This window comes from Ambystoma mexicanum, chromosome 3p (assembly GCF_040938575.1).
Source record: "Ambystoma mexicanum isolate Mex_15411 chromosome 3p, UKY_AmexF1_1, whole genome shotgun sequence".
Lineage (NCBI taxonomy): Eukaryota > Metazoa > Chordata > Amphibia > Caudata > Ambystomatidae > Ambystoma > Ambystoma mexicanum.
Genome location: NC_090925.1, coordinates 33,117,973 through 33,144,967, shown reverse-complemented (window position 1 = coordinate 33,144,967; position 26,995 = coordinate 33,117,973). Strand labels below are relative to the sequence as shown.

At 44.8% G+C, this 26,995-nt stretch overlaps 1 protein-coding gene across 1 annotated transcript; it reads left to right on the top strand.

The window, feature by feature from the left end:
* Positions 1 to 3,311: 3,311 nt before the first annotated feature.
* Positions 3,312 to 18,634, top strand: LOC138580106 (trypsin-like). The gene is made up of 5 exons (XM_069650384.1): positions 3,312 to 3,380; positions 9,263 to 9,422; positions 11,689 to 11,942; positions 15,321 to 15,457; positions 18,418 to 18,634. The coding sequence occupies exons 1-5, from the start codon at positions 3,341 to 3,343 to the stop codon at positions 18,565 to 18,567; spliced, it is 741 nt and encodes a 246-aa protein (XP_069506485.1). The 5' UTR covers positions 3,312 to 3,340; the 3' UTR covers positions 18,568 to 18,634.
* Positions 18,635 to 26,995: the final 8,361 nt, after the last annotated feature.

The following is a 26,995-nucleotide window of genomic DNA, read 5'->3' as shown; positions in this document are numbered from 1 at the left end:
CCGGGAAAGGAGTGATGGAGATCGGGTGATAGTTAGCCAGGCAGGATGGGTCGGCTGAGGGTTTCTTGAGGACAGGGTGCACAAGAGAGTGCTTCAGGGGGAAAGGGAAGGCTCCAGTGGCAAAGTAGTGGTTGGAGAGGTCAGCCAGGGCAGGACCAACGGTGTCAATGTGGTCCGTGATGGTTTTGGAAGAACAGGGAAGATACTGTTTTTACGAGACTTTCATAGATCGGACTTGTCAAGAAAGCTTGTCAGGGGAGAACAGAGGAAAGGAAGAGAACGAGGGAGGAGATGTGGCCACAGAGGGACCTGAGGTAGAGGAGAGAGTAGAGAGCAGAGTAGGAGAGGACGAGAAGGTGGACAGGATGTCCTAGATTTTAGAGATAAAATGAGAAGCCAGGGCTGTGCAGAGGGCCTTGGAGGGGACAGGAGAGGTACCGACTGCAGCAGGATTGGCCAGCTCTTTGCAGATTTTAAAAAGTTTGGCTGAGTTGTTAGATGCCACAGAGACACGGGCTTGGATGTGGGCTCTCTTCTTAGTGCGGACAGAGAGCAGGTATTGCCTTTGTAGCAGGCGGCAGGCTAGTTTGTCAGCGGGTGTGCAAGAAGCTAGCCATTTCGTCTCAGCCACCCTGCACTTGCGTTTAAGGGTAACAAGGTCAGAGTTATGCAAGAAGTTGCACTTGGCTTTGAGCTTCAAGTGGATCATCTTGATAGGGGCAAGAAAATCAAGAGTATCAGAGATGGAAGAGTGGAGCATGGAAAGGGCTGTGTCAGGATGTGAGTCACCAAGAGGAGGAGGAGGAGGAGGAGGAGGAGGAGGAGGGGGAGAGAGAAAGTGATGGCAAAAGCCTCAACTGATACACGCTTCATGGGTTGGATGACCGAGAAGGTAGATGGCACTGCTGGAGTTGGCTTGACCTGAGGGGTAGAGAGGAAGAGATGGAAGGAAAGAAGAAAGTGATCACTCCAAGAGAGAGGAAAGGTTAGGGTGATAGAGAGTGGGAGGTATGAGGAGATCGGAACATCCAGAGTGTGCCCTGGAGAGTGAGTTGGGCCAGAGGGGAGAATAGAAAGAGAAAGAGTATCGTAATGGTTGTGAAAGAGTCCAGAGGAGGAACAGGAAGCATCCAGGTGGATGTTAAAGTCTACAAGGAGGACGAGTTGAGTAGTCGAGGCCAGGAGGGAGGAGGAGAGGTCCGCCCACTCAGAGAGGAAGGAGGTGATCTGGCCAGGTGGCCGATAGTAGCCACGGTAAGAGTGGCCAGGCGAGAGAGAGAATCTGCAGACAAGGCATTTGAAAGAGGAATATGCCTGAATAGGAATGACAGAGGCAGGAATCCACTCCAGGTAGATCAAGGCTGCACCGACTCCAGAACATTTGGATCTGGGCATGGAGAGGATGTTGTAGCCATCAGGGAGGAGAGTGTCAAAGATCATAACAGAGCTTGCCGTCAACCATGTCTATGTGAGAGTGAGGACATGGAGATCAAGTTCTTTCAGGAGGTGGCAGATGTCAGAGGAGTGTTTGACAGCTTAGTGAGAGTGCCAATATGGAGAAGGTTGCCAACCTTGAAAGACTTCCGGGGAGGGGTACAAATCAGAGGTATGCCCTGCGGAGGTGTAGAAGGAGCCTGAAGGGGGACAGAAGAGGAAGGAGAGTGCAAGGTACCGAAGGAGGAGGAATAGGGGGGAGGCAAGGAAGCTGAAGAATGGAGAGAAGGGACAACAGGAGAAGAAAGGATATTGATAAGGCGCAGGAAGCGTCTATCAAAGAGGAGAGGGTTGGCCTGAGGGCCTTGGACCAGAATAAACATCCGATAAGTGGGCACTGAATACGCACATACTTCAGCAACTCTCATCTTGCTTTTTGTGATAGGACATATAGCATTAGAGCAAGAGGACCAGAAACCAATATCACAAAGAAGAAACAAGAAGTCACACAGCATATTGCTTTCCTTCCTTCACGCTCTTGGCCTCTTAAAAATATTGTGCCCAAAGGGCAAGTTGCAAAAAGTGACACTGCAGAAGTGCATCTTTTAGACTTGTCACCAGCATATGGTTGAGAGGTGCTGTCATGTTCGGGAGAACTTCTAGTAGGCAATATGGCTGAACCAGTATGTCTTCCCGTCATTAACGCAAGCCATCATTTTGCTAAACACTCACTCAATAGCAACGTCAGGTTGCTCCTGCGGGGCAGGCTACTCTATTCCGAAGCTGAGAGGCTGAGGTTCAGCACAGAACTCCAGGCAACCGGCAGCATTCCTTAGAGGCCGTGGATATCTTCTATGGCTCTTCCGGGTATGCACGCATGCCAGAACACTGAAGCACGGCCCCTTGATTGGATCTCCATTCATGCCAGCCTTATACTGCAGATCTCTGAGATGATGTCTAATGACTATATTTATTTTTCAATGATTGTTCTACTATCACTTGAATGTCTTTGCGATAAGAAAACAAATCTTTGGCCCGGCAGTGTAGACGGAAATCGAGGATACCCTGGGAGTTCCATAAGGTACAGTCCAAACCCTGGAATGGATATTCCTTGTTTTAGAAGCTGAGAGATGTTCTGGAGAAATAATTCCTCACAGTACTGCGCTACTGTTTAAAGATGCCATCCCAAATGCCAGCTACCCAGACTCTGGAGAGTGCTCTGCTGCTCTCAAACTAGGTCCGCTCTTCCTCTTCTTCATGTGTGAGGCCGCCATGGAAAGGGAAGAGGGGCTATGTACCGAGTCCCACCTTCCCTTTCCATGGCGGCCATCATTGAACAGTCTTTCCGTTCCGTGAAAGGGACAACGCAATGTGATATATTTAAAGAACAAAAATACTTTAAATTAGCCCTGTCCCAGCCCATGGGGCGGGTGCTAATGGCGTAACCTTTGTTAGCTTTGCTCTGGCCTTTAACTTGAGCCCCGGACCGCTACCACCTATTCCAACCCTTTGAACATCTGGTTAACGCCATAGAAATATACAAAGATGGTGTGTTCATATTATTTTCAAAATGAATTTGTATTCATGTATACTGATGTTGAATTTCTATTCATATATACTGATGTTGAATTTGTATTCATATATACTGAAGTTAACACCTCTGGACCTTCCCAGGTGCTCGCCACTATCTGAAGCAGGTGCAATAGACACTATTAATTGCTCACCTTGATACATGTTCTTGTAGGCATTTCCATGAACAGCTGCTAAATTTAGACAACGGGCCAACAGGCTGGAGACCGCCCAGCTGCTGGAAGACCTTGGCAGATGCAGATATGATTACTTCACTGGTATAAATATGGCACCCGTGTAGCACTCCTTCCACACCTCTACTTGACACCCAGCCATCATGCAGTGCCTCCTTCTATTCGCCCTCCTGGGAGCAGCCGGTGAGTTAACAGAACTTTGTATTGAGAGTAGAGTCAAAGTATTGTATCATGTTTAGTGGTAATCACAGTCAAGGTAGTGTCAAGGGTTGATAGCTACAACGGTGAAGCTTAGGTCTCTGACGGGCAAGCAGCTTGCACTTGGCATGTTTGAATCATGTGGCAGGACTAACTTAGCCTTTCATCCTCCATTAATGTGGGGAACTACTAACACCTGTTATTACAGTGCTTAGAAGCTGAAGTAGGCCAGCATGAAGCTCTATGCAAGAACGCATTATTCGTAAAATGTATGCATTGGGGTCCTTCTTTTGAGTGAAGTGGTAACAGTGCAAACAAGTGAGAAGTCTAATACCATCTTTTTCCCAGTGCGTGATTATAAGTGGGCTATTATATGAGATAATTACTGCATGCAGAGCTACAAACATATGCTAGGAATAGTTGACATACACCTCATGTGCACAATGCCACATGCCGTATTGCGAACACGTTGCAGTGATATTCACATATAGATCTAAAAAATCCCATAAGACTTCCAAAATGTAACTCCAGACAAAATGCGGGGTTAATTGTATTTATTTATTTATTTAGTCACTTATATAGCGCACACAACTCAGAGGCATCTAGGCGCTTTTTGCTTACGAAGTTGGTTATATTGGTTGCTTACAGAGTTAGAGAGTTACAGTCATTGCATGAGTAGGTTACAACATACATTACGTGATTAGCTCACATGAGAAGACAGATTTCAGATTACAGTGGTGGTTAACATAGGTTACAGGTCGCAAGCAGCGATAGTAGGTTACAGACATTGCTTAATTTGTTCACGAGTCATGGGATACAGAGGATACTTGCATGAGTAGCAGACAGGTTTACATAGGCTTCCTCATTTAGTTAGAGCCAACCTTAAGTTAGTCGTGTTCGTGGGCAAAGAGTCGGGTTTTGAGGCCTTTGCAGAAGGACCAGAGTGATGGGTCTGTTCTCAGGGCCAGGGGCATAGCGTTCCATTGTTTGGCCGCAATCACCGGGAAGCAGGCGCCCCTGGTTTTTTATCCTCTAAACCTAGGGATGGCAATATAGCCACATAGGATGAGCGGGTGAGTCTGTTAGACTGGGTTTCGGAGATTTGTCTAGCTAGGTAGACCGGAGCGCTATTGGAGAAGCATTTGTGGGTTAGAGAGAGGGTTTTGAATTGATGCAATTTCAGACCGGCAGCCAGTGGATTTTACGTCTGGCTGAGGAGATGTGTTCATTTTTGGGGATGTTGAGGGCGGCTCTGATAGCATTGTCTTGCACTATTTGTAATTTGTTTATGTTTCGAGCAACGGAGCCAGAAAAGAGGGAGTTGCAGTAATCAATCCTTGATAGGATAACTGCTCTGGCCAGGGTGGTGCAGTTATCTGTAGATAAGAAGAGTCTGCTAGCTCTGATCAGTTTGGAGGTGTAGAATGCTGATGAAGCTATGGTACAAACTTGCCTTGTTAGGGAGAGTGAAGAGAAGGTTTTTACCTCCTTTGATACAGAGATAATGTTGCCATCAATGGTGAAGGATTTGTAAAGTTGAGGTAAGTTATTTAGCTTGGATTGGCTGCCGATGATGAGTAGTTCAGTTTTATCATCATTTAGACAGAGTTCATGTTTGGTCATCCATGCTTGTATGGTGAGGTAGATTTTGTTCAATGATTTGAAATCAGTGTCGTAGATTCCAGTGATTGGTAGGAGTATTTGTCAAGGAGGGTGAATAGTGGCTTGGTGAACACAGTATATAGCGTTGAGGCATCCGATAGGAGACGGGCTGGTGCGGCTGCTGCCGATGTGGAGAACACTCGCATCCTGCGGTTGGAGAGGAATGATTCAATCCACTCTATGGCCTTGGTCAAGAAATGCGCAGCTAGGGCGAGGTGTTGACAGAGTACATTGTGATTAACTAGGTCAAATGCTGCGGAGAGGTCGAGTAGAAGGAGAATGGCTAGGTCCCCTTTATCTTTTACTTGGTCCATTTGGATTTTGAGGTCTAGAAGTGCAGTTTCAGTTCCGTGGCCAGGGCCAAAACTTGACTGACGGAGGACTAGGGGATTGTTGGATCCTAGGAATTTTTATAAGTAGGCTATTCTGTCGAGTATTTTCAGGAGGAATGGGACCATGGTGATAGGCTGGTAATTTGTAGGAACATTTGGGTCCAGTGTTGGTTTTTTGAGGAGAGGGAGTACCCAGGCTTCTTTTAGGTTTGCTGGCACCGTGCTGAAAGCGAAGGAGTTGTTAATCAAGGTTGTGATGAATGCCACAAGCTCTTTGACGAGAGTGGCTGGGTAGATGTTTCCTTGGCATTTTAAGGGCTTCAGTCCCTTGATGATTTTTATAGTTTCGGTAATGGAGACAGGAGTAAATTTGAATCTAGGGGTGGTAGTTATTGATGCAGAGGGTTGTCAGGTGGTTGGAAGTCTAAGGTAAGTTTAGTTTTTTAGCTTTGATTTTGTTTTGGAGAAGTGTAATTTTGTCAGAGACAGCCTTTTGGATGTTTGGGCATCTGATCCTTGATACAGTGCTCAGGTATTGGGGCAGCTGATTCCAGCTCCCGTAGTATGAAGAAAAGGTCTCTGGTGCCACGATTTAGCATTTTCAATTCTGATTGTATGAATTGTCCTTGGTTTGGATGGTGGCGTACTGATATTTTGTGGCTACGGTATTGAAGTGTAGCTTGTTTGCGTTGGAGGGTGTTTTTTATTGCGCACACTTGGCTGTTCTTTTAGTGGAGCGCAGGGTTTTTGAAGCTTCAAGGTGAACCAGGAGTTTGCATGAGCTAGAGGTTTCACTTTATGGTTGCCCAGAGGAGCAACTTTGTTGATAGCAGCTTGGACAGCTTTGTTGTAGATGGTCACCAAGAGGTCGGGTCAGATGTAATGATCAGGTGGCAAGTTATTGGTAATAGCAGAGGGAGCAAGTTGTCAGGATTGATGTTCCTATGGCTTCTAGATATTGTCACCGACGTGAGTTGAGGTGGAATATCAGACTTGGTTAGTGCAGTGATATCGAATAGAAATATATTTTTTGTCGGACCATGGGCATTAGTTATTGGCTAGTAGGGTTTGAGATGCAATGAGTGAAGCCTTGAGCTTCGATGATGTTGGCATGTAGACGTGCTTGGGTGTCGGCTGGGTCATTAAGGCCTAAGGTGAAGTCTCTCATAATAACAATTTTAGGCCAAGGTTTAGTGTTATTGCAAGGAGGGAAGCAATGGGCCTCATTACGAGTCCGGTGGTAGCCGTGCCAGAAAAACAGGCAGGCTGCCGCCAGACCCATAATACCATTCCGGCTCTGTGATTGCTGGAATCTCCGGAGCATTACAACCCTGGTTACCCGGTAATTCCGGAGGCGGGCTTCTGTAAATCCCCATTCCCATGGTGTCCCGTAGGACTCCATGGGGATGGGGACCATGGAAACACTGGTTCCGTCTATGACAGAGCCGGTTTTTCCATGTCCGCCTGCAGGCGGGTGGTGTTAATCCCGCCAGGCCAGCCCTGGCGGGAGTGACACCTCCTGCCTGCAGGACTCTGAATCACTCTGGTGTTACCGCCACTGTTCTTTCTGGACTGGCAGGGTTGTAATGAGGCCCAATGTCTTTTTCAACTGAGGACAGATGGCCTGGTGGTTTGTAGACAAGGTGAAGGGTGAGGGTGGACGTAGCAGAAACAGAGATTTTGAGTGAAATCACTTCTCCTGAAGGGAAGGTGTGGTTAGAGGATTCTCTCAGACAAATGTTATTCTTGGCGATGAGCGCCACTCTGCCTCCTTTGGTGATTGTTCTATCTTTCCTGAGGATGGTGTACCCTTCAAGGATAGCCAAGGAGAGGACAGAGCCGGCTGCTGGGTGCAAACAAGTTTCAGTGATTGCGAGGATGTCTAAGTCGTTAGTCTTAATAAAGTCTGCAACGTCCAGAGTGTGAGCTAGGAGAGATCTGGCATTGATGAGGGCTCCCTTGATGCGTATTTTGCTATCTGTATTGGCAGGGTTCGCTGTGTTCGTTCTCAAGGATTGCACTGTTTAGGCTTTTCTTTATTATGTGGGGGTGGGTCAGAGTGGGAAGCAGTGATCCATGGCATGCTGATGCCCCTATGCGCGCATTGATGTATAATGGAGGTTCCTGTCTACGTTCTGTAGGAGAGTAGTTCCTTTCATCGTGTAAGGGAAGGAGTGGAGGTGGTAGACTTTTTTGAGGGAGCGTGTGTGCGAGAGGCTAGGCATGTGTTTCTGTGAGCGAGGGAGCATGGGGTCAGTTGAGAGGGGGTACAAGAAATAGGAGAATTATTCTGGAGCTCTCTGTGGTCAGGAGTGTTCATGTGGAGGGCGGAGTAAGTAGATGGATGCACTTTCGGCAGGAAATAAGTAGGTGGGATATTGTCTGAGTTAGGGAGCGTGTGTGCAATTTGCAACAGTTGTGTGCCAATGAGCCGGTTCATCTGCCCGTCTGTTTGTACCTGAGACTCACAAGTTTGCAGTGTGGAAGTCAACGGGGATCCGTTCTGGTCATGGTAGTTAGTATGCTGTAATGATAATGTCAAGATAGTCTGGCTTTTAATTAGCCCCCTCCTCCTCTATCATTGTGCTCTGGAGTACTTTCTTGCACTGCACATGGTGCGAAATCACGGGCAGCTTAGTAGACACTAGTCTTTGCCTGTGGGCACATGTGCTGCTTTGGCCAGGGAATTCTGGGATTTGTGGTCTTCCTTTCACAAGTCATGCTCAGAAGAACATGCCTTGAGATGCTGTGGATCTACATGTGTGTCAAGGAAATGCAGGCTCTGCCGTGTGCTGTGTGTGCCAGGACTCCCAAATGGCTGCCCAGATGGATGGTTATTGCATGTACAGTTTAAGACATGCACTACACCTGCAAGTGCACAAGATGAATGACTTGCACCCCCACTTGCAGGGAATCCTACTGTCACCCCGAGGCCTGGGCGAGAGCAGGAAGTTGAGGAAATCAGCAGTACACTGCCCCCCTGGACCCAAAGCTGAATTACACTCTCTGCGATTGTCTGCCACAAGGTTTTGCACCGGGCACTTCAAGGGCTTCCACTGCCTCTTGACGTAATTGACTTTCAAGAGGTGGGCGGGGGCAGACACATTCATGTACCAGATCTTCTCCGACTGTTAACCTGGCATCCTCGGTGGATGTTGAGAAGTGGCTGAACAGGTAGTGTGCCGTCTTCCTCCCTTCATGTGACTGGACAATGAGCTTCTCTGCTGTGAAAACTTCACTGTACACTGCCAGCCATCCCTTCCTGGCATATGGCCATCGGTCACTCCATCACTGGAGCTGTCACATTTCCTGGAGGGCACCCCGAAGTGACTGATTTTACATTGATGTCGTTATCCAAAATGCTTCTAGTTGTGCCTGCACCTGACAATGCTATTAGTGCCTGCAATACATGTGTGCTCACAACACTGCGTTTGTATGGTATGTGCCGATTTGGAAGTGGTGCACCTACAGGGGTTTGACTCATACATGCAATCAGTGCTCTTTGTGTAGATCAGAAGCAAAGCACCATTTATAAACATGTGGAGTCCTTTGCCTAGGTGGCAAGGGTGGTATGCATTGATGGAAACAATGGGTGTCCACATTGTCTATAATAATTTATAACAGTTTACTTTAATTTCAAATCCCTCATCTCCCTGCAAATAATCCATACATAGGAGGTGGTATTTGTTGTTCACTGTCATTGGAATATTATTTCTGTGGTCAACCAAAGCCTTACCATTGAGGACATCAGCATTTTCAAAACTGCCACGGCCACATTGCATCGGCCTGGTAGATTGCAGATAAGACGCCATAATGACCCCTCCCTCAAATTGATGATTCTTTCTTGTTAGTTATAAATATTCTTGTTTTCAGCTGCGTACCCTTTCCAAGATGATGACAAGATCGTGGGGGGCTACACTTGCCCTGAACACTCTGTCCCCTACCAGGCATCCCTGAACGCCGGCTACCACTTCTGCGGCGGATCCGTGATTAACAGCGAGTGGGTCGTGTCGGCTGCCCACTGCTACCAATCGTAAGTTGACATTGCGGTTCTGTAACATTTTGTTGGGAAACCCAAAATTACACACAGGATCAGGAGTCAGAAAGTCCAGACTTAATAATGGAAGTAGAGAAAGTGGAGGTCAAAACCCAGCTTTAGTAGTACCAAAATAAAGCAGGGACAGCATACACGCATACAAATCTCGCAGTTCTCAACGCTCCCATACAAAACATTATCTTTAAAGGCTTCAATCATCATAACTGATGTCACACTACAATCTTGGTTACCAAAACCTATGGGGTGACGGGATTGGCTAGTAAGGATAACTATATATATTTTCTGTAGGGGTTAAACTTCTAATTCGATAATCACAATCTGATGTTGCCTCCTAAAACCACCTATACATTGACAAGAGTGAATACACATCATCTCTACACTATTTTATTGGTTGGCACAGTACATACTGGGCAGCTTAGCATAAGGAGTTTTGAGTGCTTGTCTTTCTACTGGCTAACGTTGGACAACTGACTGGTCGTCAGTAAATGATCAGACAGGAGTAGAGGGAGAGAGGTCTGCTCCTTTCAATTAAAAAATATACCATTCCTTATTCCTAGGCCTTAAGCCGAGGTGATTCCTCTGTGTTTGGCTTTGCACGGCGTCTTGTGTCTGGTAATATGTGTGAGGAGTGAGGCAGGTGTCCTATCTGTGTCCATTGTTAATGAATAGACAGTGTTCTTCCATTATGGGTCACGTGTGATGAGACCACGTTTGGAATTATTCCACTACGCATTTATTGGAATTTTGCTATCATTAGTGCAAGTGTTATGGTTTTCTCTGCTACTGTGAAGTACCTGGATCCATTTCCCATAGAGTCTTTGGGTTTATAATTATCCTGCACCTGGCTTACAAAGGCAAGTTCTTCTTCTAATTTAAAAATATATGGCTTATGCCTTGGGAATTGTTATCACGTGTTCTCTCTGAGACGTTTGGACCCTCCTTAAATTCGCAGTAACCTTTGCTTTGTCTACATAGCTACTGTCTGAGCTCTGTGAGGATCTGTTTTTTTGTAATTTCACCATTTTGAGTTCTCGTGAAGCCTTGAGGCCTTTCATTCACTTAGAACCGTAGTGCAGCTTCCATTTTGGAAAAGATGGCTGCCCATTACTTTTGTATTTCTACGTTAGTGAGCTACATACGTGTGTTGTTCGTGTTGCATTCAGCTTATATATTGTGTATGTTAGTATTCTTCATGTCTTGTGGATGCAATGTTAATATTCTTTGGGTATGAATGCATTTTTGATCTACTGTTTGCCCTCTTCGTGTTGTGTGCACATTTGCTCCGTGCCTAATTGGTTTATTGCAAGTTTGTTTATTCTTGCCATCATTAGTTTACCATATGTTCATCTCTTGCTGTATCTGCCTGGGATAACGGTGGTACTGTTGCCTTAGTGAGTAACATTTCTCACCTGTGCGGCATTGGGCGGGGAAGGGGCAGTAGCAATGCATGACGTATTCATCTGCTTCTCAACAACAGTTTCATCCAGGCTTCATTTTTTCGTTGATTTATCAATTCTGCTCTAATGTCTGCAGATTTCCAGGCATTTCTAACCATAATTGGTCCATCTGTTGATGTTCCAATGACTTCAGAAGCAACTCTCCATTTCCTTTGGTGAATTCTGGGCATTGGAAAACATTTAGAAGCCGAATGCATTACTTAGAAATACGTAGTTCGTGTTTTAGTCATCACTTATGTCAAAAACAACACAAAACAAAACACAAATTTATAATACACTTTTCTCAGAAAAGGAATGATTTAAGTTTAGTTGCTAAGTCCTTCACATGATTAGTCTGTCCTAAAATGTATTTAGTAATGACACTTAAATCAGAGATTCATTCCTGTTCAGAGGTGAGCTGAGGACATGCCCGAGGAACGGCACACTCCGCCCTTCCACATGTACCTTAAATGGCAATATAGTCTGCTGCAAGCAGCCCAAAACGTCCTCTTAACAGAATGCATTCAGGGATGGGTCGTCCTTCTTCTGCTAAGCCTAGAGGAGGCCATCTGATGATCTGCTTCCTGTTGGAGGATACTGCTGATCGACAGCACGCGCTTTGAAGCTGTCCTATTGGCTAGATTGCTGGTAAATGCTACCATTCACATGTGAGTAAATATTCGCTCTACAAATCCACCCAGATTTCCTCAGTTGATGACAACCATACACAATACACCTATAGGGATGTCACCATGATTTTAAGCCTCTATGTTCTATCACATGACTCTTTGACTCTCCCTCCACAGCCGCATCCAGGTCAGACTCGGGGAGCACAACATCGAAGTTATGGAGGGAAGTGAACAGTTCATCAACTCAGCCAAAGTGATCAGACACCCCAGGTACAGCTCTCGGACCCTCGATAATGACATCATGCTCATCAAGCTCTCCGCACCCGCCACCTTCAGCGCTCGCATCCAGGCCGTCGCGCTGCCAACCCAATGCGCAGCAGCTGGAACAGAATGTCTGATCTCAGGCTGGGGCAACACCCTCAGCAGTGGCAGTAAGTATCAGCACAGAACGCAACACTAGCTGCCATACTCATTTGTATAGACGTTTCAAAAAATGAGACCAGCGTCCTAATTTGCTTATTCTAATTTTAGTATTCTACCTGTGTATTTTCTAAACTGTATCCCAGGTCACAACAGAGAGACATCTCAGCCATTCTGCATTTCTTTGATTACATTGTTTTCAGATCTTAATTGTGCCACAGAGCTCCTCCTGGTGAAATTGTTTTCTAATTCATCATGTCCTTCTGGTCAATTTGTTATTGATCTTAGCTGCAAATCTATGAAGCAACAATTCTAAAAATGTATTGGGGTGTGACCCATCGTTCCCTTACTGTTAATGTATTTACTGGAACAAAACTAACTTAGTTACACACATACACTTAGGCTACAACAGGATGTTTACAAAGAGACAGTTATGCTCTCTTCAATTTCCTGATGCTTGACCTTCAGAAGTATCAGAAAGACACCAATTAGGCTTGGTTCCTGAAACCGTGGCCACCACATAAAATACTCTGAAGGATACAGCAGTAGGAGTGTTAGCAGTATCTCGCTATCTCATACTACATGCCATGAGCATATTTCATATGCATGTAATAGTTTGCAATAAGACATCTCACTAGGGGACATGCATGTTATGTGAATCAGAGCGATGTGTGTTCATGGGTGCCCCCCAGTGCATTGATGTGGCTCTGTGCATAGGCACACATGCCACATGTCTTATTACATATTGTGAGGCAGGCATGGTATCAAGAGATAGGCACAGACACAAAGGATACATGTTAAAAACCTTTATTTGATCACATGGGATGAGATAATACCTAACTAAGCCTAACTCTTAGGTTGGGGAAGTCTCAACCAGAAAGTAAATTCATAAAAGTCTAAATCCGTTAATCCAAAACAAAAAGGCTGTCTGTGTCAAACCTAGGCTTACCCTCACTTCTATCAAATACCAATGTGTAGGGGACTGAGTTAACGTATTAGTGTTAAAAAAAAGTAAGACAGGATGGCACTGGAGCTTCTCCACAGCTCCCATCCCCAAGTTCAAGATACTTAGGTTCACCAAAATGATTCAGAGTTCCACAAAAAGTTCACAGTAGATTTTCACAAGGCTTATGGGCTTTTCCGGTTCCCTCTCCCTGACTCCAAAGCCCGTTTTGTGCTGATCCTCTTGGTTTCACAAAGGTTCACTTTGCACTTCGCAAAGTTCCTCTTCACTTTGTTACACAGTTTCTTCATTCAATGAGGACCACTTGACTCGTGGCGCAGTTGTTAGACTGCACGGTCCACCCATTACAGGTTGCGCAACCCAGTGCCCGGGGCTTAGCTTCACCCCCTCTTGAACAGCTTTCTCTATTTTGCTCACACTTCACTTGCTCTGTCTTCACAATATCTTGATTTTTCTCAAAAGTTCATCCGACTTCTCAGAGTTCTCTGCTCCGAACTGCAAAGCCCTTTCTCTCATATGACTTAACAAACCTCTTGGGCTTCCTTTATTCAGACTCGCAACCCCTTTTCTCTTCACCCGGCTCCCTTTTGCTCAGGCGCCACTTTGCTCACACTTCGCAACTGTGCACAGCTCCCTGCTACTGTTAGAATGGTTTCCTTTTAACACTGAGACTTTTGACAACGTACCTCTTTGATATGCGACCGCTCTGTAATGGTGTGACTTCAGCAATCTCGTTCTCATTGTTCATTTTTCTAACAGTCATCAGAGTCTCTCCGTAATGGGGTTTCCTTTACCTGCTTTCTCTCTGATACAAAGTATTTCAGCCGTGCCTCACACATACCGGTTCCCAATGCTTTCACTCACCGGTAGCATTACGTAAGCGCTCTTCACGCTATCAGCTTAACAATCTCTGCAACTGAGGTTAGGGTCTCCCCTTCTGCCCCTCAGACCCTCCTGGACTCCTTCCTGAACTCCTTCTCTCATCCAGGGCAACAGGCACCTTGGCTCTCTAAGGCTCAGCACGTCTTCGGGCTCCCTGCCACAGATGCCTCTTGCTTTCTGGAGACATGGCCTCTGCACCACGCTTTTCCTGGTTGTTTCCACTTGCAGTCCCTAAGCATCCCGGCACTCTGTTCATCCCCAACTGGTCCTGAAGGGTTTTGGGTGATTCAGCTCTCCTCCCGGTTTGTGCTCCAACCTGATGCCAAGCTTGCTCTGCTTCTCTGGCAAAAACTGTGTTTAGGAATAAGAAGGGATCCCCTGCTGGACTCAGCCGTGCAGTCTCCCTTTTTCTCTCCTAACTGCTTCTCTGTGCTCTGTTGAGTGCTCAACCTTTTATACACCTGAGCCATGTCCAGGTGTTTCAGGTGTGAGTTCATGGCTTCCCTTGCCTGACTCCAATTAGGCCAATTAATGCGACATGCATGACTCATAGCTTTCTGTTCCTTCCTTCCAGTACTAGAGGGCTAGTCAATAGAGTGCAGGTGTGTATAGGTGTTGTCAAATGCCTGACTGTGCCTGACCTTGTTAGAGGGACATGTTGCTAGTATGGTATAGTAAGCCTCTTTATTCATTTTCCTTCTCACAGTACTATAGGGGCTGTTCTCATAGGTAATCTTTTCTCCTCCTGGATGCCTCTTCTTCGTCTCAGTATGTGTTGGATTTGGGGAGGGGGAAACAGGATATGATTTATAATATCCCGTAAAGGCTGAGAGAGTGTAGGGTGGTTGATAATTGGACAAAAGGAAATTCCACGTCTCAGTACTGGTAAATGTTACATGTGGGAAAATGAGGAGGATATGTTTTAAATCCGCCTAATGAGGTTATGGGAGGGGTAAGTGTAGATTTACTGTCTGTCTGAAAAGGGGGGCACTGTGTCCCACCCGTGGATACCCCAATCCCCTAGGTGATCCTCCCTCGCTTGTCCACCCCCAGGTTCTGGATCCCACTGCGATGTCCGTCTCCTTGCCACCTGAGCACAGAGCATCGAGGGGGAGAAGGATTGAGAATAACCTCAGGTTTCTCACAATATCATCTGGGTCATATTTCGGCAATATCACGCTGCTGAAGGCATAACTCATGGGCCACATTTCTTTCCAGAAATAGTGACATCTTTCTTCAGTTAAAATTCTCTAGATTTGATTGCAATTTAGAGTAGAACACAAGTCTAGCACAAGATAATTGTTTTAATTAATATCTGAATTTGGCTGAACAGGCATAAAGGCCATTTGTGAATTTGTGTGTGTTCGGCTGCATGAAAGTTGCCCTTGTCACCAAAGTTTCCAGAAATTGACCATGAAGATTGGATACTGTGGATGAGACTGCTCATCTTCTCACCAAAGGAATTTTTTAAAGCAGGATGACCTGTTATGATCAATACTGTGCCATGCATGTGAACCTATGCTCCTATAATCTTCTCCCACAGGTAACTACCCAGATCTTCTCCAGTGCCTCATTGCACCAATCCTGAGCGATAACGATTGTCGCAATTCTTATCCTGGCCAAATCACAGAGAACATGATCTGCGCCGGATTCCTGGAGGGCGGCAAGGATTCCTGCCAGGTAACCGACCACCATGCATGCAACCTGTGTCTTTATGATTCTTTGCGAGGGAGCAGTAGGACTTGATATCAATATGGGAGGCTTGGGAGATGCAAATATCCATCACATATCACTGTGCATGCAGACCCCAGATGAACCACAGACATAGGCCTTCTGCTGTCCCAGTAGCTGGTTGGAAAATCAAGCCAAGGTCGATGGGACTTGTAGTTTCGGACACACTGAAAGAAAAAAAAATGTGCATTAACTTCCAGCAGCCTTAGCATGGACATACATTATATAATGTAGTAGTGACAAATGCATCAATATCTTATGAAATACAGTAGTTTATTAAGAAGATACTATAATAGAATTTACATAATTATAATGATACTACACCTCAAACCATTTCATGTCGTGTTATTGCCTCGCGTATCCTGCAGACAAACTAACTAATTGGGTGACCCCAGCTTTTCTTGGTCTTTGTCTATCGACACAACCTTATCTGTGATTGAAAGAAGCCTTTTCATGTTGGTTTGTCCAACGGCTGGTCATGAAGTGGTGATGCATACAGTGAGCACGGCGTGCTTGTGATCAGGTGGATCATGCAAGTGTTAAGACTCAGAACCCTCCTCAATACCTAACCATGGGCTTTTCTTGGCCCTGAGGTTCAGGTCATAGGAAGAGTTAATAACTTGGGTGTTGAACTAGGATTGCAGCTCAGATGCAGAACGAGGAGAAAGTGAATGAATAGTTTTTTATATAGATATATTCTACCTCGCCTCACTGTAGGGCAGGGGTCTGCAACCTTTGGCTTTCCAGATGTTTTGGGATACACTTCCCCTCACCCCTAAGTTAATGGTAAGGCATCATGGTACTCATGATCCAGAACATCTGGAGAGCAGCCGATTGCAGATCCCTGCCCTAGGGTGATCCCATCAGGGAAGACCAGTAAAGCGCTTGCTCTCTTGGCACAAGTACAAACAGAAATACTAGCCTTGAAATTGGCCGTGGTCGCTCAGTACTAGACACAAAGGGCAGGGGAAGAGTGGGAGTCTAGTGCAGGGGGAACATCCATCTTGATTTGACTTATTTTAGAGCTCATTGCTCCCAGCATAACACTACTTGGAAGAAGGTGAGGATCGATGCGTAGGACTCCAGCGTGCTACGCCGATGGTGGGTGCTGGCAATCCTGAACATGTAGAATGAGCCAGTTGAATGTATTTAATTGTTTTTATAACGCGCCTAATACCATACCTGAGTTTGGTTTCTAAGCGCGGATCCGGGATTCGAACGCCTGTTGCTCTGCGTGCTCTTGCTTCCAAGGCCAGCGCGTTGACACTGTGATATCCTTTGTTCACAGTGCACAGAATGTAACTATGTCCCCGCACTCTGATGGAGGTCGGGTACGTGCTGGTGTATTTAGGTCTATATCGGGAGTGAGGTCCATGAGGGAAGCCTTGCAATCCTTGTAGTGCGGCAGCTCTAGAGAGGCGGCATCCACCACACACATGTGTATTTCCTTAATAAGTATAATAACTACTCCTAGGTTTGTCATTAGGCCAACATGTCTATATGCAATCTCAATGCAAGCCAAGCAACAATGCTCTAGTACATATTGGCACTTAAGTGAGGATTGCCAATGGCATGGGTATGTTTTGGAATGAGTGGATGTCACCTGCAGGTATGAAGAAACTCAAACTGTATGTATGTATGACTCTGAGTAACATTCATTGTCATGGAGATGTGCCTTACCCTCACTTTGCAGTCATATATGTTTCCCGTAAAGGCATACTATGTGTAATTTATAAAAAAAGCCTTATATTTCTGTCGGAATACTAGCTGTTCTGGAAACAGGTACCCCAGCGTACGCTATGCCCATATTAACCTCTCAAGAAAGGGACCGCCACTTTCCATTCCTTTCCTTTCTCATTAAACAACAGATGCACAGACCACCCTTGTCCTGACTGCTTCCTACTCCCACGCCCCTCCCTTTCTTCTCCCACCACCAGACTCTGGCAACCGAGATACTACAGGAAGGCAGATGTGAGTTCAAGAGCGACTCCACCTGCACCATGGCTGTGTGGTGCACACTACTGCCTGCACTTTCATGGCAAACGATGGAGATGTGACTGTGTCAAGGAACAGTCGAGCTCTGCTCTTTTTTAAATTAACACACAGTGACCCCGTTGGTGGGAAGAGCCCTTGCTATGGATGGTGAGCCACTGAAAGGTGTTTCTGTGTGAATTGTTTATTTAAGTAACTTTGGGTCTCACACTAAGTTACTAGGGGAATCCAGATGTGGTCCCCATACTCACTATTCTTAGAGAGGCACAGCTCCACCCTACTGATTAGGTACACTCTGACCGAAACTCGTGTCTGGGGTTGCTGTTGGTACTCTTGTTCAGAGGAGAATTGCCTAGCATTTCGGTGCTGGACAGCCCGAGGGCAGGACAAAGACTGATATGTTTGGGATATTTCTCCTCTGTGAAAGATAGTGAGCTTAAGACTCTGGGTAAGGCTCTCATATCTGGGACTAATGTCACAATTGCTAGGGCCAGTTCTATTCTATGGCAATCTATTTTTACAATGTAATGCATGTTATGGAATTGGTAGTAGTTTCCATCTTAACAAACTGCAAAGACTGACAACAGAGCAATGAGATCATCAAACAAAGGTCTGTTGCTTCCACCTGAAGTCCAACTCGCACAGAAAGCTGAGGTGCCTTTGCAGCTCCGGCCGCAGTCTCCTACCCACAGCATTTACTGGGGCGAATTCCTAGCCACCGGGAAGGCTTTCAAAATCTTACTGCTCCCATCCAAGGACGGTCTCTTTATCCCCAATTCTTTGGTCTCTATAGAAGAATACCTTACAGTGGACAGTGGTGTATTGAATACATCAATGCAATTAACAATGTAAAATCTATGGTTTTGATGCATCATATATTTCCTAAACATATCTCATTATTCCTTTCTGTTCCTCAGGGTGACTCTGGTGGCCCAGTGGTCTGCAACGGCGAGCTCCAGGGTGTCGTCTCCTGGGGATATGGGTGCGCTCAGAAAAATAACCCCGGAGTGTACACCAAGGTGTGCAACTACAATGCCTGGATCGCAGACACCATTGCTTCTAACTAAATGAATGTGTCTCAGTGATATCACTCTCAAACATTATGTGCACAGTGAATGTGGCAGAAGAATAAATATACACATTTAATTTACCCTTTACCTTGTCTTTATAGATTCTGTTAGCTTTTTCTCCAATGCAGGACCTTGCCCAAAATATTTACAAACTGTTGAAATTAGTACAAATTGGCCACAATTCTATGATGTTCTTGCAAATGTTGGCAATTTGGTGGGACATGCGTTGTTTCCAATGTTGTGATCTAAACATTTAAATTTGTAGCAGAAATGACATGCTTTGTGACGATTTATTAGGCGCTCACTCTCAATTCAGGGAGTTCTTTTCCCTCTTAAGCAAGCTGGTTCACACCAAAGTGCTTACACAGATTCAACTTTACTGAGTCCTCGAACCTAGCTCGCACCATCCCAACAATACCCTCTTTACCCCAATGAGCTATGATCCAGGACGGTGCATAGTAAGAATATATATTTATTTAAGGTTTGACAAAGAATAATAAACATCAGCTACCAATGCCGCAGCACAAAACAATATCACAATTTAGAATGACTTGCTCCAATTGACTGACTTATATTTCTAATGGACTACAACACAAGGTTGAATTTAAAGACTTGACATCAAAACACACAGAGGATTTCTTGCACATTAACAGTTAGGAAATTTGAAACAACCCAAAGTGAATGCTTTGGTTAGCACAATACTCTTTCTCTCCCAGGAACCCCCACCCCAAGGCATCAGTTATATGTGACCCCTTAATTTAAAGGCAAGGTACAGGGAGTGGGAATACAGTAGCAACATTATTTTCACTCTCTATTACGAAGGCAGGGTTTGGGAAAAAGACACAATGGAAAAAAATCATGTTGGGCTGTTTATCTGAAAGGCAACGTCAGGAAGAGGAATTCAATGGGGAAATGGTTTTGGGTTTCTAGTTTGCATAACATGCAGGTCCTTGGGATTCTGATTTGGGATGCAAGTAGATAATGGGAAATGCTGTTTTGCACACTACATTTGCATGAATGGTAGGGTTTTAGGCCTACTTATTTTGGGATTATGGACACCCCCTTTTTGTACAGAAGACAGGGGTTTCAGAAAGGTAGAGTCACCCACGAACTTTATTATCTATGCCGGCTCTAACACAATGGGCATGAACTTTGTTAGTTTTGAACTCTAACAACACTCATCCCATTATTTTCTATATGGGAATTAATTGATTTAACTTTACTTCAATGCGCTAAAGGTATACACAGTTTCACCCCCTCTCCACAATTTAATGGAACAGACTAAGGGAGGTAGTTCCCAACACAATTCAATTTAAATGGATAGGGCGATTTTCTATAGTGGAATTCATTTGAGTTAAATTTAATAAATTGTGCTTCGGTCAAGGGTAGTCCCCAGCATCCAGTCCTCCTCTGGCTCCTCAAATGACGGGTCAAGCTAGCTTCTAGATTTCCTAGTCTCTGTATCCCACACAATATTTAAGGCCTTGGTAGCTCTGCCCACCTCTCGGCTAGTTATTCCTTGCAAGAATCCAGGAGTAGATTATCTCCAGCAATAGAGTGGGAAAGTCAATGGAAAAATCAAAGGTCCAAAGAAAGTTCCCATGAGTCAAGAAGTCAAAGAAAAAGTCAAGTCTCAGATTGAAAAACGATCTCGTATACGGCTGGTAACAATCTGTTATTATCATAATTCCCCTGCTGTGGATTGGCCAGCTCTCTCCCTCCATCTCCCCCAATATGCCCACTGCCTGCTGATAGGACAAGGAGTTGGGGGTGTGGATGATGGAGGTTGAGGGAGGAGAAAGATTCATCGTCCCAAAATGACAAGTGGCTTTAATTTCTTCATTGTACTTAAAAATCTAACAACATGGAAGCTCTCCAAAATTTTTAGATAACTGCAAGCATATACATATATATATATATATATATATATATATATATATATATATTCAGTGAAAAAACTTTGTTAAAAGGGACGTTATGGTTAAGTTGCGCTACTAAAAACCTATCAAATTCAGTAAAAAAACTTTGTTAAAGGGACGTTATGGTTCAAAGTAAAACCGAAAAACCCCTGAATTTCGGCAGTTATGGTAAGATAAGCAACCATAACACGCGCCACCGTGCACTGCTAACACTAACACCCAGGACACCAAAGATGACATCACAAATGAATTTCATAGGTTTTTAGTAGCGCAACGTAACCATAACGTCCCTTTAACAAAGTTTTTTTACTGAATTTCATATGTTTTTAGTAGCACAACTTAACCATAATATCCCTGACTTTATATACATGTAACATAGAACATACTGAAACCCTAGCTAGTGATTTCGATGTCCGCCGACTACTGCCATGTCTGCGGACATATCGAAAATCTGTGCGTGGTGAATGTAAATTTAAATAGTGTGCCCTATTTCCCCTTTGAGGTTGGATCTGAAAAGAGCCGTTTTTTTTGTTTTGGGTGCCACCAAAAATCTGACGCGCTCCACGCCCCAGGCCGTCCAATCAGCGAACACGTCGGATGTCCACGGACATAGCGCAAGCCGCTCGGCCAATCGGAGCACTGTCCGTGGAGTGAACCGGGAAGTCCGTCCGCGAAGTGAACGGAGATATCACACATTTTTTTGCCTTACATTTTGGTCATTTTAAAAAAAAATACTGGACGGATTTACACAAAATTTGCAAAAGCACTCGTTTTCGGGACCAAGCTCCCGCTCCTGCCACAAATTTGGTGTAAATCCATCCAGCGGTTTGGGCTGTAGGCGTGCGCAAAGTTTTTTCCCATTAGGTCTGTGGGAAAACACAAAAGTTTTGGGGCCCCCCCTATAACTTTACCCCCCCGGACCAAACCTCTCCAAACTTTGCAAAAAAATTCAGAGTGGGCCATATACGTTTTTGCAAAGTTTGGTGAGGATTCGTCCAGAGGGAGTGAAGTTATAAGCCGCCCAAAAAATGTTCTTCCTATGGAAACACCAACTTAACCATGACTACATGGACGCTACCGCATCCATGTAATATTTGAGTTCTATATTTTATGGCGAGTCGAAAAATACTAATAGTTTCGCGGCACACCCTTCCTGGGAGGAGCTACTATTTTATCGATTTACTCCTGAGCTGAAATAGTCACAACTCTGACCCTTTAAGATTCAAACCTTACTTCCATGACCTATCACCACACCAACTTTCCATTCCCTCAGAATTATGAGAAGACGGGAATCAGAATTGTCTTTATAACTCAATTTGTATATATCACACAGGATTGATATTTGTATTATGCCAATGGGCTTCGTATCCCCTTTAATGTGAGTCTGGGATGAGTGCACATAGACATAATATTCTCTTTTAATTAAAGAAAGGGTGGTGTTAATCAAATGGCAAGGCATCACATGTGTCCCTCATCTTTACACTAGCCCCAAGCTTTTTTTTACGATACATGATTTCTGTTCTTGTGACCTGAAACGAGCATCTGCTTATCAGCGAGGTCTGTTTCATACACAATCTTTGATCATCCATTACTGGCTCTGAAGCCAATTCTTGAGGTTGAGTCAGCCCCGAAAAGGTAATTTCTGTTGGCAACTAGTGCACAGCTAACGGGGAGACCTGACCTTAAAGGTCATCTCTGCTAGTCGTGTTATGTACAGCTCCTACAATTTCGATCTAATTCTCTGTTATTTCTATGTATTTGTAACTGAACCAGGCCTGATTTTCCACAGGTCTTGAGTTTCAAATTTTCAAAGGCACAGAGCTTTCATTTCAGTGGGGAAAACACCATTTGCATATATGCTTCAGAAAATACATCTTTAAATTGGCAAGGTGTGCTTACATGTAACATTTAGCATTATATTTGGGAATGGTGTTTATAATACAATCTTCCTTCAGATACGGTTCGGAGAGATATAAGTTCACTTTTGGTATTATTCACAGATAGCCACAGTTACATACAAAAATCTTGTTAACTTCTCCAACAAGTAAGCGTTTCCATATAAAAAAAAAATAGATTATTTGTGAAAAGTATGTTTTTTTCTCCAACATATGTCACCTGGCTTCACTTTTTAAATGTTAGGCACAATTCCTCCTTTTTATTTTTCAAAGGCACAGCATTTCAATGTATCTTCTCCCATGTTTACTGCTGCAGTTTTGAATTTGTCAAAAGGTACCTTTTCCCAGTTTACACAAAGGCAGCATTTTTCGCACCCCATGTCTTTTCCCATTCATTGGGCATTGTTAGCAATAAACGGATCTGAGTCACACTCTCCTTCAGCTGAGTGCCTTTCCATTTTGATAAAGTTGACTGGGGCCCATTCTCGCTCATTCACTAGGCCTCATGTTGGAAATCACTGTTTTGTACTGGCTTTTATATTTCAATGAGACTCTACATTACCCAGATTCAGTCTCACAATAAGGGCCTAACATGGCCTCTCCATTTCTGTCACTCTGGGTCTGTATTTTCACCCCACGGTATGAAGTCAAAATGTGCAGTTGTTTAGGTGAAGTGGGCTGAGGTCTTTTCATAATTACTGTTTGAAGACAGAATTTTTTGTGAAGAGAGTTCAGATTGTTTTACAAGAGGTTTGTATGGTTGCATGACCTTATCATAGAATTCTCCAGGCAAAAAAACAGAGCCAATTTCAGAGAATTTTCCACAGGTATTGACTTTTCCTCTCTGGCTTTTTCAATAATGTCAATCTCTGCCATCTGTGCACCACATATTATCATGAATATAAGGGAATATAAAGGAAAACAAACATGGTTTATCATGTTTTTTGCAGAAAGTCAATGATAAGTACATGTCAAAGCGGCAGTGCAGACAGGTAGTTGAATAAAAATAAACAATACCATATACAAGTGCAGGGCTTTACAATTCAGAAGTGTCATAAGGCATCACAAGAGACAAGCATACTATTTAAAGTTTGGGGAAGTCTATCCTCATTCTTTTCACCACACCTTCCCGAGTAGAAAATGCTATCAGCATTATATAACAGCTTCCCAAATTTCCCTTCTTGGTCTTATTAGAGTGGAGGTCTGTCACAGAGGGGTTTCAATATGTTATGCTATCCATGTTGTTTGAATCCTGATGGGATCTGTGCAGCCATGGAGTTTACACTTCACTGGAGGAAATGTACAGCTACAGAATCCTCAGAAAAATTACATCAAATTAATTTGAGTTATCGTCGTCAAAACACTTATGTGAGAGATCAGGAGATGACCACTGATACATTCCTGCATTACAGTCCCACCCTACCACTATATTGTGGAATGGCAAAGGCTATGTTGCTCTGCAAGAAACTCTGGGAGACCAAATTCATACCTTTCCACGAAATCCACTGTCAACCACTTTAATTGCTATAATGAAGCTTTACAGCTGTCTCCCAAGGGCTATACTGGATGATAATGGCCCAGGAGGATAGGTTAGTAGAGAAGCGTAGTAGACGCATTACAGCTGAACGGCTATAAAGCTATCTCGGTTTGAATGTGCTGCTGTGGCCTGGAAGTACTAATAAGAGGCCAGCAGATGGAGCATGGCGCGTGAAGAGGCAGGGCAGAGGGGTGTCACCGGTCTGACCAATGAGAAAGCAAAGCATGGGAGAGAAATAAAGGCTGTCCGTGGCATTGCTGCAGGGGGGTCTGGCGAGCTGGTGAGAGCCCGTAGCACCCCGGGGGTGGGCAAAGCACTGCGGCATGGGACGATGAGGGTCGCTTTCACAATGAGGCTTAATGGGACTCTGCGGGGAGTGCTGCATGGAGAGCAAGAACTGTGCTGTGGCTCAGTGCACCAGGTGCATTATGAGCTGTGCAATGTGCAAGTTGCACAAACTGATGTAGGCCACAGATTCTCCAAAAGGAAGTTGCGACACCAAGGTACGAGTTTGGCAATTTTGTGACCAGTGAATTCACAAAGTGTAACATGATACACAACAAATACTTTGAACAAAATGACCTGCTCTCTTATTGTTCTTGATTGGCAGGTGTGAGTTAGGAGGAAAGCGACAACCATGATGTTTGTGAACACCCAAGACCTATGCTTTACTGGACACCAATATGTGCAAATTATCCTTCTATACACAATTACAGAATTCCAATGGAAATATACAGGCAATGAAGAAATATCAACAACCCCCCCAACCCATTCACTGCCCCAGGCAAACAGAAAAGCATGGCAAAGGAAATCACCAGGAGAAAACAGTAAAACACATCACCTGAGGTCAATGACAGCGGTACTGGGATGCCTTGGTTCCCGTTACCATCCGGAAACCAAATGTCCCCACGGGAAGGGGGGGCACACTTCAATGTGTGCTTTAGTGGGTAACCCAATCTGCATGGACTTCAAATCCCAAAGTGCACTGCACAGCCCACCATCTCAGACTGCCCTTGAGAACAGCCTCACCCTCGCGCATCAAAACCATCACACTCTCTGTCAAAAATATGTGAGCGCCCTGCCCAAACCCTGAAAAAGAGCTGACCTGTGAGTGTCAAGTGCCAACCAGTAACTGGATAACGTTAGGCTGGACCTTACTTCAGACTGCTAGGGCCTACACAGTGTGGTAACTGCCCTCTGTCGAGAGTACACCAGTCACAGTTCTATAGGACGTGTTTTCCTTTAATAGGAAAACAAAAGCCAGACGATTCTTCTAGTGCGAGAACAGGCAATGGCAATGCCAACAGTCTGGCCTTATGAGTAGGCATGGCAAAGGCACTTGCCAGGCACTGCCGTATTAACTGACCATTGATGGTAGCAGCTTCAAAATGCTGTGAGTACTTGGGCATCTAATAGCAGTGCCTGGCAAAAGCCTAATACCTATAGAGAAGCCAAAACTATTGGCTTTGCCAATGCATGCTTTTATCAGGACTTCAGTGAAGGACACAGATAGTGATTATAAATCGAGTGGTGGAAGGACAACCTGGGCCAGACATGTTATTACACCAATAGCTGGTTTACAACTTCAATTAAATCATTAACTCTCAGAAGACTGCTTTAAGACTGCACTAGAAGGCAATTCTAGCACAACGTTTGATGGTAAGGCTTGAATAAAGCTAGCTCAAAGAGTTCCCCTGAAGATGTGCTTTGAGTGGGAGGTGGCAGGAACTATGTGGGAATAGCCATAGGCATTAATATGGCCATGTGCAGTCAATGGGTTGGCAAAGAACCAAACACCTATAAGCAGTGTGCCCCTCCTCATATGCCATTTCTCCCTATCTGTACCCTAATGCAATAGTGTTGGCTTATAGGTGGCACTACAGTGTCAACTAATAGCCCAAACTAATGAAGGATGCCACCAACCTGCAATCTTCAAAACCTGAGACATTTGAATGGCTACTGTCTGCAAGAAGTGGGAGCTCTAGACATTGAAATGGCACCCAGCCTTCATGAATTCTAGAGGGAAAGTACTGTCTGGAACAGCTGGGGTCTTAGAAAGTGACATGGCTCTTACCATTACTGAAGTCTAGAGGAAAGAGCACCGTCAGAAGGAGCTGGACTGAGAATGTGGCGTGGCTTTTACCCATTACTGAAGTCTAGAGGAAAGAGCACCACCAGAAGTAGCTGGACTGAGAATGTGGTGTGGCTCTTACCATTACTGAAGTCTAGAGGAAAGAGCACCGTCAGAAGTAACGGCACTGAGAATGTGGTGTGGCTCTTGCAATTACTGAAGTTTAGAGGAAAGAGCACCGTCAGAAGTAGCTGGACTGAGAATGTGGCATGGCTCTTGCAATTACTGAAGTCTAGAGGAAAGAGCACCGTCAGAAGTAGCAGGACTGAGAATGTGGCGTGGCTCTTACCATTACTGAAGTCTAGAGGAATGAGCACCGTCAGAAGTAGCAGGACTGAGAATGTGACATGGCTCTTGCAATTACTGAAGTCTAGAGGAAAGAGCACCGCCAGAAGTAGCTGGACTGAGAATGTGACATGGCTCTTACCAGTACTGAAGTCTAGAGGAATGAGCACCGTCAGAAGTAGCTGGACTGAGAATGTGACATGGCTCTTACCAGTACTGAAGTCTAGAGGAAAGAGCACCATCAGAAGTAGCTGGACTGAGAATGTGACATGGCTCTTACCATTACTGAAGTCTAGAGGAAAGAGCACCGTCAGAAGTAGCAGGACTGAGAATGTGGCATGGCTCTTACCAGTACTGAAGTCTAGAGGAAAGAGCACTGTCAGAAGCAGCTGGACTGAGAATGTGGCATGGCTCTTACCAGTACTGAAGTCTAGAGGAAAGAGCACCGTCAGAAGTAGCTGGACTGAGAATGTGGCATGGCTCTTACCAGTACTGAAGTCTAGAGGAAAGAGCACTGTCAGAAGTAGCTGGACTGAGAATGTGACATGGCTCTTACCAGTACTGAAGTCTAGAGGAAAGAGCACCATCAGAAGTAGCTGGACTGAGAATGTGACATGGCTCTTACCATTACTGAAGTCTAGAGGAAAGAGCACCGTCA